General features: G+C 49.5%; 1 protein-coding gene across 1 annotated transcript in view; it reads left to right on the forward strand.

The window, feature by feature from the left end:
- The first annotated feature begins 2,426 nt into the window (after positions 1–2,426).
- PTPN23 (protein tyrosine phosphatase non-receptor type 23) overlaps positions 2,427–18,289 on the forward strand; it is a 34,866-nt gene continuing 19,003 nt past the window's right edge. Inside the window, exons 1-9 of the mRNA XM_054991279.1 lie at positions 2,427–2,609; positions 11,448–11,522; positions 11,817–11,944; positions 13,969–14,045; positions 14,910–14,959; positions 15,661–15,792; positions 17,146–17,226; positions 17,438–17,569; positions 18,059–18,106. Coding sequence (XP_054847254.1) covers positions 2,526–2,609; positions 11,448–11,522; positions 11,817–11,944; positions 13,969–14,045; positions 14,910–14,959; positions 15,661–15,792; positions 17,146–17,226; positions 17,438–17,569; positions 18,059–18,106 — 807 coding nt within the window. The 5' untranslated portion in view covers positions 2,427–2,525. The remainder of the gene's footprint in view (positions 2,610–11,447; positions 11,523–11,816; positions 11,945–13,968; positions 14,046–14,909; positions 14,960–15,660; positions 15,793–17,145; positions 17,227–17,437; positions 17,570–18,058; positions 18,107–18,289) is intronic.

An 18,289-nucleotide genomic window follows, 5' to 3' on the forward strand; every position in this document is an offset into this window, starting at 1 on the left:
AGAGCTGTGGTTCTCGAAAGCTTAGCCTACAATAAAGTTGGTTAATCTTTAGGGAGCTACTGGATTCTTTACTATTTTGCTACTGCAGACTAACACAGCTAACTCCTCTGGAACTACTAATTGTAGTACGTATTATGTCGCTGTAAGTACATTCCTACTATGTTATTTCTGCATCCTTCAACATATGTTTAAATGCTTATGTTTTCTTTCCGTTTTTTTAGATTTCTCCTTGGTTTTAGATCTTCACAATCCGATTGTTTTGTTTATGGGATGTCTCATCCTGTTGATCGCATTGACTTTCAGTGCATTCCTAAACAGAATCAAAAAGAGTCCAGTAGCACCTTTAAGACTAACCAATTTTATTTTAGCATAAGCTTTCGAGAATCAAGTTCTCTTCGTCAGATGCCTGTATCAGGCATCTGACGAAGAGAACTTGATTCTCGAAAGCTTATGCTAAAATAAAATTGGTTAGTCTTAAAGGTGCTACTGGACTCTTTTTGATTTTGCTACCACAGACTAACACGGCTAACTCCTCTGCATCTCTGTTCCTAAACAGAGTTACTCCAATCCAAGCCCGTTGATTTCAGTGGGCTTAGACGGGAGTAACTCTGCTTAGGATTGCACTGTTACACTGAAAAATCCGCCCTTAGTCCGGGTGAGTAAATAACGTAAGTAAATCAAAATAAAAACACACAATATTCGCTGCATCTCAATCAATTCAATATCAAACGTATTTTTGTTCTTTTACACAGAGAGAAAAATAGCCACGAATTCATCTTTGCCTGCATCTTGGCAGAGTCCACTGGGCGGGGGGGGGGGAGGGGGGCAGGCCCTGTCCTCCTCTGGGGGTGGCCCCTTTGGGTGGCTTTCAGCATGGGCTCACAGGCCAGCAGCTGGAAGGCGTGCGTTGGGCAATGCACCGGGGCAGGGAGACCTATTTAAAATGGTGGCTGTTTATAGTCTGCCTTTCTCACTGAGATTCAAGGCTGATTATATATTGTGAGTCACTACCGTTAATTTCAAAGATATTTCAATAAACAATATAATAGTGTATATACATTACTATGACTATGACTGTTCCACCTTTCTGAGATCCTAAGCAAATCTGCAAAGCACTGAAAAGAGCAGAAGCCCAATACAGACTTGAAGAAGTGCTGAAACGCATCACAAGCCGTTCTAAGCCTGACATAGAATCATAGAGTTGGAAGGGGCCACACAGAGACCTTCTAGTCCAACCCCCTGCCCAGTGCAGGATCAGTCTAAAGCATCTCTGACAAGTATTCATCCAGCCGTTCACCACCTCCCTAGGCAGCTGATTCCACTTTTGAACTACTCTGACCGTGAAAAAGTTTTTCCTAATATCCAGCCGGTACCTTTGTGCATGTAATTTAAGCCCATTGCTTCGCGTTCTACCCTCTGCTGCCAACTGGAACAGCTCTTTGCCCTCCTCCAAATGACAGCCTTTCAAATATTTAAAGAGAGCAATCATGTCCCCCCTCAACCTCCTCTTCTCCAAACTAAACATTCCCAAGGCCCTCAGCCTTTCCTCGTAGGGCTCAGTCTCTAGACCCCTGATCATCCTCGTCGCTCTCCTCTGCACCCTCTCGATTTTGGCCACATCCTTTTTGAAGTGAGGCCTCCAGAACTGCACACAATACTCCAGGTGTGGCCTGACCAAGGCAGTATAGAGAGGGGCTATGACCTCCTGCGATTTCGACACTATGGCCCCTTTGATACAACCCAGGATTGAATTGGCCTTTTTGGCCACCGCATCACACTGACTGCTCATATTCAGTTTACAGTCCACTCTTACCCCAAGATCCCTTTCACATATACTACTGCCCAGAAGTGTATCCCCCATCCAGTATTTGTGCTTCCCATTTTTGTGGCCCAGATATAATACTGTGCACTTGTCTTTGTGGAATTGCATCCTATTCATAGCTGCCCACTTCTCCAGAGTATTCAGGTCTTGTTGAATTTTAATTCTATCTTCTTGGGTGTTTGCTACTCCTCCCAATTTGGTATCATCAGCAAATTCAATGAGCAGCCCTTCCACTCCTTCATCCAGATCACTGATGATATTAAACGACCCAGAAAGTGCCCAGCAGGCTCACACTTACAGCAACAGGCAGTACGTGGTAATAAACAGTGCCATCCTAAACAGAGTTACTCCAATCGAAGCCCCTTGAAATCAATGGCCTTCGACTGCAGTAACTCTCGTAAAGGTTTGCCCGGAAACCGCCTCCAGCCGCCCGCGGGAATCCTTCAGCCCCGCTTCCCTTCGCCGGAGGGCGTGGCCAAGCGAGCGGTGGGGCGGGGCCGCTCTGCTCCCGCCCCGCCTCCCTCCGCCTCGGAAGGGCAGGGACTCCATTTCCCATCGGCCCTCGCGCAGGAGAGCCACCGCCTTCCGGCGAGCGACCGGAAGCGAGCGTGTGAGGAGAAGGAGGCCTTCGGTTGTGCTCCGGCCTCGCCCGGCGGGGCTGCCTCCGGTCCCCCCCCTCCCCTCCCCTCCGGTGGCCGCCGAGATGGAGGCCGTGCCGCGCATGCCCATGATCTGGCTGGACCTGAAGGAGGCCGGGGAGTTCGGCTTCCACCAGGCCGTCAAGAAGGTGAGGGAGAGGCCGGGGGGCGGGGCCGGGAAGGGCCGGGGGAGGGGCGGCAGCTGCTGCTGCTGCTGCTGCTGGGGGAAGGGCCGGGGGGGGGGCTGTGCGTCGGGGCAGGCGGGGGCTGCACCAAAGTGTATGCAAGTACCATTATTATTACTATTATTATTGGTGGGGTAGAGTGCCCTCAAGTCATAGCTGGCTTATGGCGACCCCCCCCCCCCCCGTGGAGTTTTCATGCCAAGAGACTAATAGAGGTGATAGATCCAGAGGGACTAGCCGTGTTAGTCTGTGGTTGCAAAATAGTAAAGAGTCCAGTAGCAACTTTAAGAATAACCAACTTTAGTGCAAGCTTTCGAGAACCACAGCTCTCTTCGTCAGATGCAAGAGGTGGTTTGCCCTTGCCTGCTTCTGCAGCCCTAGCCTTCGTTGGAGGTCTCCCATCCAATTACTAATCAAGACTGACCCTGCTTAGCTTTTGAGTTCTAACAAGATCAGGCTCACCTGGGCTATCCAGGGCCGGGCAATATTGATGATGTTGTGGGTTGAAGAGGGACAGGTGGCTGGCTGGTCCTGGGTGCTCAGGACCTCAGCCTGCTCTTGCCAACTGCGGGGGCGGGCGGTGGCCCCATGTGGACCTCCGGCGTGGCTCCTTCATGCCCAAGGGTCGATCTTGCTTTTTGTACATTAGATCATGAGCTGCTTTGACAATTTGGCATGCAGAAGATCACAGGGTCAGCCCTTTACGTCTCCAGTTAAAATGATCAGGGAGCAGAGTATGTGAAGGACTTCTGCCTGGGACCCCGGAGAACTTCCGCCAGTCTGAGTTGGCAGTACTGACTGTGATGGACCAATGGTCCGATTCGGTATCAGGCGGCTTCACGTGTTTGTGTTGTGTCCATGGGGGTGATTCTGCGTGCCAATGTGTGGCTTTGGGGGTTCAGGAATGTCTGTTTCTAAGACCAGTTCTAAGCATCCCCAGTTCACAGAACTTTGTGACTTACAGGAGACGACATGCTCCTGAGTGCACGTGAAGATCTCTGTATGGACTGATGTGGAACAGATGTGGTTAGAAGGAAATCTAAATTCCCAGTGCTTTGTGGGTTATTTGACATGCAGCACTTGTGAGTGCACTCCTTGCTGTCTCCTGAGACTTTAATATTTATTTACTTGCTGAGTACTTACTTACAAACAATGCAATGGGGACATTTCAAGGTGTAAAACATAGAAATGAGACTGGAATACCAGTTTAGAAAACAATAAAACTAGTATAAGACATGATGTAAAAAATGCAGAAATTGGATTACAAAAATTAGAAAACAATACAGTACCGGTGCAGTAAAAGGAAGAGATGTATATAGTGTCACAAACAGTGTCAAAAAGTACAGCCCTTGTCCCTTTGTAGAAATGTCCTCCCGAACAGCTCCATTTCACAACAGCCTTATTCCTTTTATAAAAATGTCCTCTGGAACAATTCCTTTTTACGTATTTTGTGAAACTACCAAAGCACAGGACCTTTCCTGACCTCCTCTGGCAGGCTGTTCCACTGGGTGGAGGCCCTAAGAGTGCTCGGGTACAGGCCGCTGCTGATCCTCCCCATCTTCAACAGGCTTTGCGTAGAGAAACCCAGCCGTTGCAGTGGGACATAGCAGGGTTGGTGCATTTTAAAAGATTTTAGGCCACATATCTGAAGGGCTCTTCTGGGTCAAGGGGTTGGGTGAGGCAGGAGGGTCATGGGATGATAAGGCAAGTCTGGTGCGGTCAGTGGAAGGAGAAGTTTGAGAAGGTGGGGAATGGGGGCGTGACGCCGATCTTATGACTGCTCAGCTCCTGACTCAGCATCTCTAATTGGATTACTCTCTACCCCCACCCCAGGAATGACACATCTCACCTCTGCATTCAGTCCTCTTCTTATCTTCCATGCCTTCCTGGCTCCAGACTCTCTTTCAGACCTTTTCTGTGCATGCCGTCCTACCAGCCTCCCCCTTCCCATTGATCACATAGGGCTGTGCTGTTGTTCCTGTGAGCTTTGCAGAATAGGAACAGCTTGCTTCTCCGAAGCCCTTCCTTGGGTGATATGCTGTGAGAAGAGGTGTCTGTCACATGAGCAGAGTTTCCTGTGGCATTGGGACTGCCTTGCCTGCAGAGGGGAGAAAGCTTACAAAGAAACCTTCCTGAGCTTCCCTCTTTCTGACTGAAGGGGATTGTTGGCAAGGGCGCTTTCTCTCCAGGGCCATGCTCGTCTCATCCCCACATCCTTTCTTGATGTTCTCATGGTTCCTGGTTTGAGAGAAAGTGTATTGGCAGAAGGGTATTGGCTCTCCCTAATAGTGTTTGGGGTTCCCATGGGCAGGCCTGTGGCTGTTTATGGTCATCGCATTTTCCAGAAGTGGGATGTAAGAAAACTGAAGAGTGCTTGGAGGAGAGCTGTGAAGCAGGTTGGGATTCTTGCATGAGACAAAAGACTTAAGGAAGTGTATCAGTTTGGACCCCCCCCCATGGTTAAGATGGTTAAGATTGCAATCATCTGATCCACCTCAATCCCAAGTCAGTCCCACTGAGATCAGAGGCACTTAAGTCTGCGTAAATATGGATAGACCGGGCCTGTATGGTTGCTTCCAATTTCCCTGACGAAAAGTCAGTGGAATCAGGTCTCTTAGTATAATGTTTATGGGATGTGCGTTCAAAGTGCTGCGTGTACGCAGGCTGGGTATAGTAAGGACTGTCTGTCCACTATGTTTTTCTTCTGCCCTTCCTCCAGGGAGCTCAGGGAGGCAAACGAGATAGGTTAGGCTGAGAGTAAGTGACTGGCCTAAGGTCACCTAGTGAGTTTCATGGCATAGTGGGGATTTGAACCTGGGCCTTCCCAGTCCTAGTCCAGTGCTAACCCCTGCATCAGAGTGGGTGTCCAGCTTCCATCTTGCTTGTGTTCCTCAGTTGGGCATCAGGTACTCAGTTGGCTACCGAAGGCGAGACAATCAAAAGTTGCAGGCAGGCAGAATTTGGATGGAAGATAATCTCCTGGTGCTCCAAAAAAGCAGTGGCCCAGATTGCTCAGGGAAGCAGCTGTAGAGTCCGCTTCCCCTGAGGACCTGGAAGGGCCCACTGAGAAGGGCTTTGGGATGAGCTTGTAGTGGGGTGTTTTTCCACATCCTTGATCGATCATCTGTTAAGGAGTTGTCACTGAAGTTCCATGTGCAGCAACATCAAATTTGTTACCTGCTAATAATGACACTTCTGGCTCATCTGGCTGACTCTTGGTATTTATTCCAACTCTGATTTCTATGGATCAAGTTAAGCTGTTCCCTGGAGCTAACAGCCCTAGAGCTGGGGCAGTGGCAAGCACAAGGCGTGCCTGGAGAGCTTCCTCCTGATTGGTCTCCCTCCCTTTTTGTAAAAGCACCTAAAGCGCTTGGTGCTGTACAGCTGTTGAAAAGAGAGAAGTCTCTGTCTTTCCCGTTTAGACAAATGTAGGAAAATTAAGGTGTGGGGGAGCATGGCGGTTAGGAACACAGAAGAAACGGGGAGGGGCTGTGGCTCAGTGGAAGAGCCTCCTCTTGGCATGCAGAAGGATCCCGTTTCAGTCCCCGGCATCTCCAGTTAAAAAGGATCAAGTAGGAGGTGGAGTGTAAGGCCTCTGCCTAAGGCCCTGGAAAGTCACTGCTAGCCTGACTAGACAAGACTGACCTTGAGAGACCAACGTAGAAGCAGCTCCATGCGTCAGGTAGTGCCTTATTTATCTATTCAGTAATTTTTATTTTACTTGGCGTTTCCTGGGTGATTCATGCCCTGTAAGAGTAGAGAACAGCTGCTAAGACTTGGGACTCTGCTGTGGATTTAAACTGGTTTAATTGCATCCTGTGCCTAGGGAAGTGTTGGGATTGAACTTTTGTGGCGGTGGGCCAGGGATCCATCTGAGAAATTTCAGCACCCTTCCAAATGACAGTACCTAGAAGTGTCTGGAATGGGCCGGGGGGGGATGTAAAAGTTTTAGAAGCCACATGGGGAAAAAATCCTTGATCCAGAAGAAAAACACAGAAGAATCCTTGATCCAGAAGAAAAATCCAGAAGAAAAACACAGAAATTTGGGGAGGAATTAAAATATATGCAATGCTTAATTTTCTACCAAACCTGAACTTTTCTTACTGATTTAACAACATAAAACACATCTTTATTTACTCTAACAACAATTGCAAGAATACCTGTAAGAAAAAGTGGCAAACCTCTGCATCCTATGCTACCATGGCACGTGTGTCTTAATTTTTGCCGTCTGAGAGGTAGGAAAAATACAAGCTGAAAGTAGAAAACAAAATCTGTAGTAAACAAAATAAAATTTGGATAGAAACAGTCACAGTAGGTAGGCCTATTAGTATATTTGGCTACTACAGTAAATTTTATAACATTGAAAACACTAAACTCTTTAATGTATTATTAAGCACATTATAGAGTTTGTTACCAAAACTATTTACATTTAAACAAAAAAAAATCTTGAAAATGTTGTTTACAGCGTACATAGAAATTATCGTTATCCAGTGCTGTAGCTTGTCTTACATAAAAATTTTCAAATTACATATTTTGAGTAAAAACCTTATCTTTCATTTCACTCATAACAAAAGGGAAAAAATGCAGGCTCGCCCCCCCCCCCCCGCCCCTCCACCGTCCTCCAAATTTTCTAATTTTTTTCCATCCGAATTTTTTTCTGAAGTCCTGAGACTTCTTCTAGCTATAAATTTTGAATGAGCATAGACTTTGCCATAAGAAGCATTTCCATCATTCCAAAAGCAAAACTACTTCCTAAGTGAAAATTTCTCAGTTTTTCTGTTGGAAAAGTTAAGAAAATCCTCCGACTCTTTCATGCTGTACATTTAGAACGAGTGAAACACTTTTAAAGAAAAGCTTTTTCTCACTCAAAACAGAAAATATTTCTGTTGGAGTTGTTCCTGCGCTCCCATGCTCCCGGTTTCCTCTGCACTCTCACCCTCCTAGTTCCAGATTGTTTATGAACAAATCAAGTAACATCGGCCCCAATGCCAGTCGTTGTGGGGACCCGTCTGCTCACTTCCCCCATTGAAAGAGCTGCCCAGTTATTCCTATCCTGCTTCCTGCCATTTATCCAACATTTGATCCATAAGAGGACCTGTCCTCTTATCCCAGGACCGCTCAACTTAGCCAGGAGTCTCTCGTGAGGGGCCTTGTCGAAAGAGTTTTGGAACTCCAGGTATATGATAGCTAATAATATCTTTCCCATACAGCTTTTGCACGGCAGTTGTGCAAGAGTCATCATTACCGCATTCCTTTTGTTTCAGTGTCACTGTTGGGGGAGAGAAAGACGACTGTCCCCCTCTCTTCACTTCTTGCATCCTATGCATAGTTGTAAAACACCTCTGAGTAATGAAAAGTCCCAGAACGCTGATTAACCTCACCTCCACTTCTACTGCTTTTGTGTTGTGATGGAAGGTGCCCCATAGGCTTTACAGAGGGCTCTAATAGTCTGTTGGGAGTGTGGGTGCTCAGGTGCTTTGTTTTGTACAGCTTGTTGGATCCAGGACTTGAGCAGAGTCCCGTGAACTCCTTCCTCTGTGCCTGAGCCCTCTTCCGCTAAGCTGCCTTGCTGCCTAGATGCCCGCTTGATGTGGCATCTCAGAGGGCCACCACGATAGGCTTTTCTTTAATCCAGAAGAAGCTGGTTTAATGGTGATGACATCACTCCTGTTTGGTTAGTCTTAACGGTGCTACTGGACCCTTTTTGATTTTGCTAACACAGCTAACTCCTCTGCAGATGCTGAGTTCAGCACCATGCTAGAAAATGCACAGCTTGGTTAGGGGTGCTGAATTTAGAATTGAGGAGACATCTAGGGTCCTGGATCCGGCCATGCAGGGAGAAATTAACCTCTTGTCGGAAATGTAATGGTAGCAGCACCTGATGAGCTGTGACATGGGGGAAGGGATTTAGCCACTGAAAGAACCTTTTGCTCAGTCACCCACTTGTTGACCAAAGGGTTATACTGCTCTTTTGAAGATGCCTGACGGATTTTGTGTCTGTCTGGGATGGAGTTGCCTTACCTAGTTCTTTGTGAAGGACTTAATTGTAGCTTGGCTGGTGGTTAGTTCTTCTGAGGGTAACTGTTTTGTCTCAAAAGGATAGTAGGGGAGGTCTTCTGGGTTGGTCTCTTGTCTGCTGTGATTGGTGGCAGGGTCCCAGGCGGAGGAAGGCCTTTCCTAACTCCTGATGCTGGAGATTTTTTAGCTGGAACTGAACCGGGCCAGCATCCTCCATACAAAGCTTGGCCTATCCCTGGGCAATAGCTGCTCCCCTTGCTCACTTGCTTTATAACCAGGGAAGTCAAGCCACTGAATTGAGGCTTGAATCAGCGGCCGTCTGGACAGGGCTGACGGCTCAGATTCCTCCTTGGGTGGACATGGTTGATCCCTTGTTCTCCCAGGGAAGAGAAAACAAAATAGGGCAAGTGATGCATTTAGTCTGACCAGCAAAGGAACGTGCAGGCTTCTTCCATGGCAGACTGAAGCTGTGGTTGCAGCTGTGGCTGAGTTAAAGCCCCCCCCCGTCCCCCCACCAGTATCTGTTACTCAGTGGCCCAGGTTTTTCCCAAGTCAGTCCAGGGTCTCCTGTTTTGAGTGCTGGTTGTGTGGAAAGACTGGACAGTGTCTGTTCCATCCTTTCCCCACCATCTTCTCTTCGTCCCTTTCCTTGGTTCCTGTTATCATAGTTTTTATTTATTTACATCACATCCATACCTTGCCTTTCTCCTACCGGGGACCCAAAGCAGCTTAACATCGTTCTCCTCCATTTCATCCTGACAACAACCCTGTGAGGCAGGCCAGTCTGAGAGGGGTTAGTCCGGTAAAGAGGGTCTTTTTTCAGCTTGCATTGCTGATTTTCAGAATGGCTGGGTCACACACAGATTTGAAGCGCATAGGATTGGAGAGACATGAATTAAGACCTGTCCGTGCCATGGGCTTCTGATGCAGCCTTGGGCAAGCAACTGTGTCTTCTTCAGGGCCAGATGCCCCCAACTACTTGCGCGTAACACCTAGTGGCCCTGGACTGGGATGTGAAGGCGAGTGCATTCAAAGTTGCACCCTGCTGTTTCAGTGGAGTCTTGTTACGGTGATGTGGCTGTCCAGGATCATCCATGTTGCCTGTGCATGTGGAAACCTCCTTCCATGCTCAGGTCTCCCTTGCTGGATGTTCCTGCTTCCAATTGCCAGCTGTGGAAAAGGATTGCCCTTACGGGGAGGGGGGTTGTCAGAATAAGCACGATAGTGTTCCTTGCCTGTTAACTCAGCAACATAAATAACAGAACGGTGTGGATGGGGAACCTCTCTGGAAACCAAAGCCAGTTCGGGCTGCTTTTCCTTGTTGGTGAGGCCACTCCTCTGAACTGCAGTGTGCCAACATCAACAGTGAGCCAAGAATGAAGCAGGACGGGCTGTTCTGGCCCAGCCTGCTTGTGCCTCGGAAGGCAGCGAGAAGGTAAATCCCTTGGAGAGCTAGCAAGGCTGTGGGAGCTCAGGGAAGCTGTGTATTTGGCAGCTTTTCAGCGTGGAAAAGTAATTTGTAGCTTACACGGCAGGGAGCATTCGTGGACTCGAAGTGCAGTTAGGGTAATTTCTGTGCAAGATCCAATGTTGTTATATTGAAGCCTGAATCCAGGCGAGTTCTGGTGTCAAATCTTAAATTTGCTAGAACCTACAAACTTTAAAGAAATCCAACTATATGGCTACCAAGAAGTTGCTTCTAGACTCTGGGTGAACTTATAAGCTTGTTTGCTTTTTGCAATTAAATTTAACAGCCTTACAGAAGTCAGATTTTTTAAACCTATCTTTTTAAACAAAGATGATTTTAACAAGGAAGTACAATCTGGATGTTCTCCATCTAATTTTTAAAAAACTAATGTTTTGGATTAACAACAACAACAACAACAACATTAGATTTATAAACCACCCTTCAGGATGACTTAACACCCACTCAGAGCGGTTTACAAAATATGTCATTATTATCCCCACAACAAAACACCCTGCGAGGTGGGTAGGGTTGAGAGAGCTGTGACTGAGCCAAGATCACCCAGCTGGCTTCAAGCGGAGGAGTGGGGAATCAAACCCGGCTCTCCAGATTAGAGTCCCATGCTCTTAACCGCTACACCAAACTGGCTCTCTTATACATTTATTATATACAGTTAAAATGTAAACATATAAATTGTACTGTATCTAAGAAGGTGCCCCCACTGTTGACACGCGAGATAGAAATGTGCATGTTGGCTCAAATAAACCTTCTGGGAATCACCCCCAACTTTATTGAACTTGCTACCCTCTACCCCAGTATCCAGTATTAGGGCAGTGGTAGGCCTTTCAGCTGTACTGAGGGTTCCAGGTTTGGGGAGGTTGAAGGGTCACAGTTTTAGATGCTGCATAGAGCACTCTACTCTTTCTGCCGCTGCTGCTGTCTGTTTTACTGTCTTGGCTTCTTATTTTTGTTATGAGCACACTGATGGAAACCATCTTGCTTCTTTGTGGGCTTTCATTGGAAACTTGGTAGAATTGTTCTTAGCTTGTTGAGTTAATTGTGAGTGGTGGAGGTTTAACCGTGTCTGAAAATGTGTTTTTGGAGAGGTTGGCTGCCATTTGCCTCTTTGCCTGCATGTTCTGTGCAAAGTTGGAACAGTCCCTTGCCTGAAGGGAGGTTGCATTTGGACTGAAGCCTGGAAGGCAATTCCGGACTGGACTGGTTGTAGCCCTCCCTTGTGTGGGGCCAGGTGTGTAGCTCTTCTCCCGTGTGCTAGATTCTGCTAAGGTAAGCCAAAACTCTTCTCTTTTTTCCTTCAGTTTGTCCTGAAGAACTATGGTGAGAATCCCGAGAATTACAACGAAGAGCTGAAGAAGTTGGAGCAGCTCCGGCAGGTGAGCTTGTCCTGGCCTCCAGTAACTTTAGAGTAAGCACCCCCCCCTCAAAGTAAATAAGATGGAGGTGGGAATGACCTGTGAGCTCCTGCAAGAGGAAGGGGCTGAACCGTCAAGGTGTGCCTCCAAGCCTGATGCTTGCGCCCTCTGAAAATGTTTTCCCCGCAGATGGTTTTTAGCACAACAGATGTGTTGATGGCCATCTGTGGCACCCCCACTCAGCAGCCCTTTTCGCGGGAGCGCTGTTCCTTCTCGGCATCCTTTGAGTTCCATGGCTCTCCTTTCTCTCTGCAGAATGCCGTGAACGTGCCCAGGGACTTTGAAGGCTGCAGCATCTTGCGGAAGTACTTTGGCCAGCTTCACTATTTGCAGAGCCGCATCCCCATGGGGGCAGAACACGAGGCAGCTGTCCCCATCACCTGGTAAGAGAGGAGGAGGCTGAGAGCAGAGGGGTCCACTTGGTACTCTGCTCCAGATCTCTTTGGCCCTCGGGGGTGGACAAGTGGGGCTGACTTTCTCAGCCTGCTGCTAAATGGCGTGCTGGGGTTGGAGGATGCCCTCCAGGAGACAGCGTGGCACATGGGGAGCTTACATTCTGCATCAGATGGCCGGGAGGGTTAGCTTGCAGCCAAAGGCCTGGGCAAAGTGAGCCTGGTCTGATCCAGGGAGATTGGGATTGGGAGGGGCTGGGAAAGGAGTTGGGGGGCAGAGGTGAGGCAGCTGTAAGCCCAGGAAATGACCGGGCAGTGGGCCAAGAGTGGCAGGGGAGTGCAAGGGCAGAGGGAGGGAAGAATGTAGGAGGCGAGAGGGACGCTGTAATTAGGTAGAGGTGCTGAGCCTCTGTAAGGACTAGGAGCTTATTGTTTGAGGAATGGCAGGAAGCACCTGCAGGCTCAGGGCTTTTTTTCAGCTGGAACGCGGTGGAACGGAGTTCCAGCACCTCTCGAAAATGGTCACATGGCCAGTGGCCCCGCCCCCTGATCTCCAGACAGAGGAGAGCTTAGATTGCCCTCCGTGTCATGGCGCAGAGGGCGATCTAAACTCCCCTCTGTCTGGAGATCAGGGGCGGGGCCACCGGCCATGTGACCATTTTCACTGAGGGTGACTTAACTTTTAAAAACTCCCCCCTTGCTCCAGCTGATCCAAAGTGACGTCATTGTGCAGTCCTGGAAGCGTGCGCGCACTTTGTGCATGTGGTACCAGGGGCACCACCTTCCGCCAGCAGTTGCCCTCTGTGCTGGCAACCCTCTGAGTTCCACCACCTCTTTTCTCAGAAAAAAAGCCCTGCGCAGATTTGAGTGGTGCCTCAGTTTAGAGCTCTCAGGGGAAGCAAGCAGGGTATCTTCTGCACTCTTCCAGGCAATGCATGAGGACAGAGATGTGAAATTTATGGAATTTTTGAAGTCACGAGGAGGAGATTCCCCCCCCCCATTAAATTTGGAGGGGAAATTGAAATGTGTACAATATTTACTATCCTATCAAACCTTTCTGATTGAACAACATAAAAGAAATCATTTACAACTTAGCGTATAAAATTGTACAGTCTAGCATATTTATATAAACATCTTCAATGTAAACATCTTCATTTTCTATAAGAAAAATTGTAAGAATGCTCAGTCCTCGAGTAAGAATTGCAAATTGCTGCACCTTATGCTACTGTAGCACGTATGTTAGGAAGAATACACGAGGATTAGGAAGAAAGGAAAGCTGAAGGTTGAAAACAAATCCTGTAGTAAAGAAAAGAAAGTATCATCTGGACAGAAACTCTCTGAGTCTCAATAGGTAGGACCGACAGCATATTTCAACAGTTAAAACATCGAACTCTTTAGTAATGTACTACCGTTAAACACATTATAGTATATTAATTGTTGCCAAAATTATTTCCATTGAAACCAAAAGAAATTCTTGAAAATGCTGTATATGACTACAGCATAAGAGGTTTTGTTTTTTTTAAAGTACTCCCACAAATTGTCCAGTTTTTCTACTGGAAAAATTGAGACGGTCCTCAGACTTTTTGAGACCATACATTTTGAATGTGAAAAACCTTGCCTTAAGAAGCATTTTAAGACAATACATTAGAGGCATTTGGGGGTTTATTTAGCGTTCCCTAGGATTGGGGGGAATGGGAAAATGGGGGGGAGGTGATCTTGGGTGGTGGTAGGTTTTTTCCTGACTGTTTCTAGTTTTTCCCTGGTACTTCACGTCTCTCTGTAAGGATGGTATCTGAGGGAACCTGGAACCTGCATCCATTCTGTATCATCACATGAGGTGTTTCCGTCTGACTTGACTTCAAACCTCGCCCTCCCGCCCCCCCCCCCCCCCAGAGGCATTTGCTTGAGCTGACTGGGGCCTGGAATGGGAGAGGATGTGGGGCAGTTCGGGGGCGCCTCCCTGTCTCCATGCACGTTCTGATCCTCCACCATCACAGCACTCTCTCTGCTTGCAGGACAGAGATCTTCTCTGGGAAGTCTGTTACCCACGAGGATATCAAGTACGAGCAGGCCTGCATCCTCTACAATCTTGGTAAGACCCTTTTGGCTGCCTGAGGTGGCACCTGCAGCGTCTGCGTTTGCTTCTACGTGAGGTGGCAGCATTAGAGGGGGGATTCGCTAGCCTTTCCCTGGAGGAGGAGGCTGCAGGCCTCTCTGGCCACTGTCTGTGCCTTTATGGCTGTGAGGCTAGACAACACTTAAGCTGCCCTCAGAAGTGTTTGGAGGCCACAACTCTGAAGAATGCAGTGAGCAGCCTCATAACAGTGCTACACGCTGCATAGCACAGTGTACGTCAGGGACTGTGCTGGCTTTCTGCACCTTCCTAAGCACACGCGCATTTGCTGCATAAGACTAAGCAGGGCTGTTCGTGTTCTGCAATCCCTCTCTGCGAGCTGGAATACAGAACCACGAGAGCAGAGCGTCCCATTTGAAGAAGCGAGTTTCTACCCATTTCGCCTGTGAAGACGGGCATGGAACGTGTGTGGGATGCCTGGGAAATCGGAGGTTCCGGAGTGCTTGTCTGAGTGGTTGATGGTGGGACTTCAGTGTTTAATTTGAATAAAAGCTGCCAGTCATGGGATGCAGTTTTTCTTGGCACAGACTGTGTGTGAATGTGGGTGAGTTGAAATGAATGAAATCCTGCCCGCGAGTCATAGTTGACTTAGGGCGACCCTGGCAGGGTTTTCAGGCCATTGCCTGCCTCTGCAGCCCTGGTCTTCAGTAGAGATCTCCCATCCAATGACTAGCCAAGGCTGACCCTGCTTGGCTTCTGAGATCTGATGAGATCAGGCTCCCCTGGGCTATCCAGGTCAGGCAAGGATCCAGCAGATCCTTGCCTGGCGTTCCACCTGCTGCTCCCTGCCGCCGCTCACTCTATCGCTTTTCCCTTCCCCAGGTGCCTTGCACTCCATGCTCGGGGCTATGGACAAGCGGGTGTCTGAGGAGGTAAGGCTTTGGGCTTGTGTGGCTTCCTGGCAGAGGCACAAGGTCAGTAGGGGGGCTCTTGATTTTAAGGGGATGTGAAAAATCCTCCTGGCTCTGCCAGGTTTCCTTCCTCAGTGTCAGCCCAGTGCACAGGGCATTGCAGTGGGGTGAGGGAGGGGGCATGAAAGAGAGTGGGGCAGGTGGGCTGGCAGGAAGGCGGGTTGGTTGGTGTTCTGTGGCACAGTGCAAGCCTGGCTGCTGGGGAGGTTTTGTTTGGAGCCCCATCTCTCTGCTCGTCCCTCGGGGGCAAAAGAGACTGCGGATTTCTGGCTGTGTCTGGGCAGGTTGGTTGTCTCCTTAAACTGAGCATTTACATTGGCCAAGCCCACAGCCAGGCGTGGGATGCAGCCCCTTCCCACCGTGCGGTGGACTGCTGGATGCAAGATCTCAGTCTAGTTTCTGCTGTCTAGGGAGGCAGCAGATGGAGGAGACTTAATGAGCCCCCTCCCAGCAGTGGGTCTGGGGAGGGGGAATCAATTTTACCACCTGGCCCAGTTTTAAACTGAGGGTGGGGAGCACCTGAATCGTCAGGCAGAGAAATTCTTGCCCTCTGTGCCTGAATTAAAGACGTCCCTCCTGCCCCTTGGCTTGCTGAACACAGATGATCCGTGTCTCCCTGTGTCTCATCCCTCTTACTGTCCCTCCTCCCCTAAATGTGGCAGGGCATGAAGGTCTCCTGCACCCACTTCCAGTGTGCAGCCGGTGCGTTCACGTACCTGCGGGACCACTTCCCTCATTCCTACAGCGTCGACATGAGCCACCAGATCCTCAACCTCAACATCAACCTCATGCTGGTAAGGAGTGGGAGCTTCCTCCCGTGTAGCTCGGCCCTTTGCTATCAGCCCCAAGGAAGGGCCGCACAACCTGAATTGCACTGCTGCTCTTCTTGGTTACGTGCCTGACTCTGGAGGCCACATCTGTCTTTTTGTGAAAAGGGGGCATGCAGGGTTTCAAGGAAGCCAGGCTCTTGGGCCCTAGCAGCAGAAGCCGAGTCCACAGCAGCAGCAGCAGCAACTACGCATATATATGTGTGTGTTTTGATGGCACTCAGTGGAGACAGCTGATTGCATGTACTGCATCACACAATAGTTTTTAGCCAGATGGGTGAACTGACTTGAGATAACGGGAGGAAATCCAAAAGTTCAGTATGAACTGTGCTGACTCATTCTCACGTACAAGTTATCCCCCGTTGCTGCAGTCAGGAAGTGAGCAGTGCTCGTTCATCCAGTGAGTTTCTTCACAATAATAGCTTGGAACAGAGCTGCCACCCTTTGCAACACTGTGGGGGAGAGAGAGGACGTGTGTGGCATATCTGGTGCACCACAGAAGCCCATTTGGGTCGCTCATCCCAAGGCTGCCTGCACTTTTTGTTTCCGGGAAAACGTCGCTGCTCGCCACTGCCTTTTCCCAGTCCTCCTCCTCCACAGACCTGCCCCTCCGCCCATGTTCCATTGCGTGGCTCGCTTCCTTGTTCAGGCCCTCCTGGACTCAGCTTTTTCATTGCCTTTTTAGGCTCCTCAGAGAAGCTTAGCAGTAAGATGGCCCGGGCTGTGGAGCTGAGTGCTGAGCTGGATTGGGTCCTTGTGGACTGACCCCACAGTGTGCAAGATCATAGTCTTTAGATTCCGACAGAGCAGTGCGGCTGGCTTGGGTGGGGGTAGGATTAGATCTCTTCCACTTAAGCATTGTCCTTAACCCTCATGGGGACAGTTGGTGGCAGTCCTTCTGCTTGACTCGCTGAGGGAGAAATCTGTTAACTGATTGGCATGAATGGGGTTCTGTGAACGGTGGCATTACTAGGGACAGACAGATTGTTTAGCTAGTGTCATCAGACTGCCCAGCGCAGGCAGCTTCCAGGGGTGGTGCCCTCTCGTGCTGAGGAACTTGCCCTCTGTGGTTGGCCAAGGAGAGGAAATGCAGCAGGCCTGCGCAGGGCTGCCTTCAGATGGGCGGGGAGACTGGTTAGTCTCTGTGGCCGCGATCCCCTGAGGCCCCTTCCTGCGTCCATCTCTGGAGGGACGCATTTTGGGGCCGTTGGCTTGCGCCCAGATGCTTTGGGTGGGTTTCCTGCTGGCTGCTGCTCTCTCATTCTGGGCCAGGGGCCGTGCCCACCGTGCCCACGTCGCTTTTCTTCTTGTTCCCTGGAGGGCCAAGCTCAGGAGTGCCTGCTGGAGAAGTCAATGCTGGACAACCGCAAGAGCTTCCTCGTGGCCAGGATTAGTGCCCAGGTGAGTTGTTTGCCACGGAGAGAACCTGGGAGCCTCAGCTTTGGGCAGCTAATTGTGAAAGGGTCGGGACCCAAGAAAGAAAACCTCTCCAGGGCAGCTGCAATGCCTACGGCACCCCCTTGCTTCTCTAGTTACCCTTGTCAAACAGGGTCCCCCGCACTCCTTTCAGGGCTGTGCCTGAGACATTCCTGCTCTTGATTCCCTTCTGAAGGTGGTGGATTACTACAAAGAAGCTTGTCGGGCCTTGGAGAACTCCGAAACGGCTTCCCTTCTGGGCAAGATTCAGAAAGACTGGAAGAAGCTGGTGCAGATGAAAATCTACTACTTTGCTGCTGTAGCCCACGTGAGTGTCCGAGACAGGCCCAGCTCTGGAAGGCAGGGCCTTTGCCCAGCGCTGTCCTCTGCATCTTTGATTTGTGCAGGACAGCACTGCCCACTGGCTGTGTCCTTAGAACACTGGCTGCTTAGAGCTCTGCTAAGGTTTTAATTTTACCTTTGCCTGATATTACCTTAGCACGCCGCTTCTGAAAACAAATGTGTAGCAAATGCATTGGAAATCTTAGAAAAGAAAGTCCTCTCTTAGCTTGAATGGCAATGATCCAAAAAGCAATCTCTGGGTCCCATCCCCCCCTCCCAAAGATATCTTACTGTGCTTGGAAAATGCTTTCCGTTCTCGCTGAAGGTTGCATTTAGACACTGATCAGTCCCGGGAATTGAGGACTCAGTGGTTAGAGGGAGGGGCAGTGTGGCAGAGGGCCTCAGCCACGAGGGGTCGGACTGGGCTCTTTCTGCCCGTCTGCTTCAGCACTGTTCTTTTTCTGTGTCTTTGCAGCTGCACATGGGGAAGCAGGCGGAGGAGCAGCAGAAGTACGGGGAGAGGGTAAGTCGAGCGGTTGTCTTGTGGAGCCTGGCAGGGCTGGGGCGGCCTAGAGAGGAAGGGGCCACTGGGGTGGGTGTGGAATCCGGGTGAGTATGCAGGCCCTCGGTGCAGAGGAAGAAAAGGGACTGACACCGACCCCAGGCTGGCTGGCGAGGGAAGGAGAGGGGAGCCTGTCCTTGGCCC

The sequence above is a fragment of the Eublepharis macularius genome, chromosome 11 (genome assembly GCF_028583425.1).
Source record: "Eublepharis macularius isolate TG4126 chromosome 11, MPM_Emac_v1.0, whole genome shotgun sequence".
Taxonomy (NCBI): Eukaryota; Metazoa; Chordata; class Lepidosauria; order Squamata; family Eublepharidae; genus Eublepharis; species Eublepharis macularius.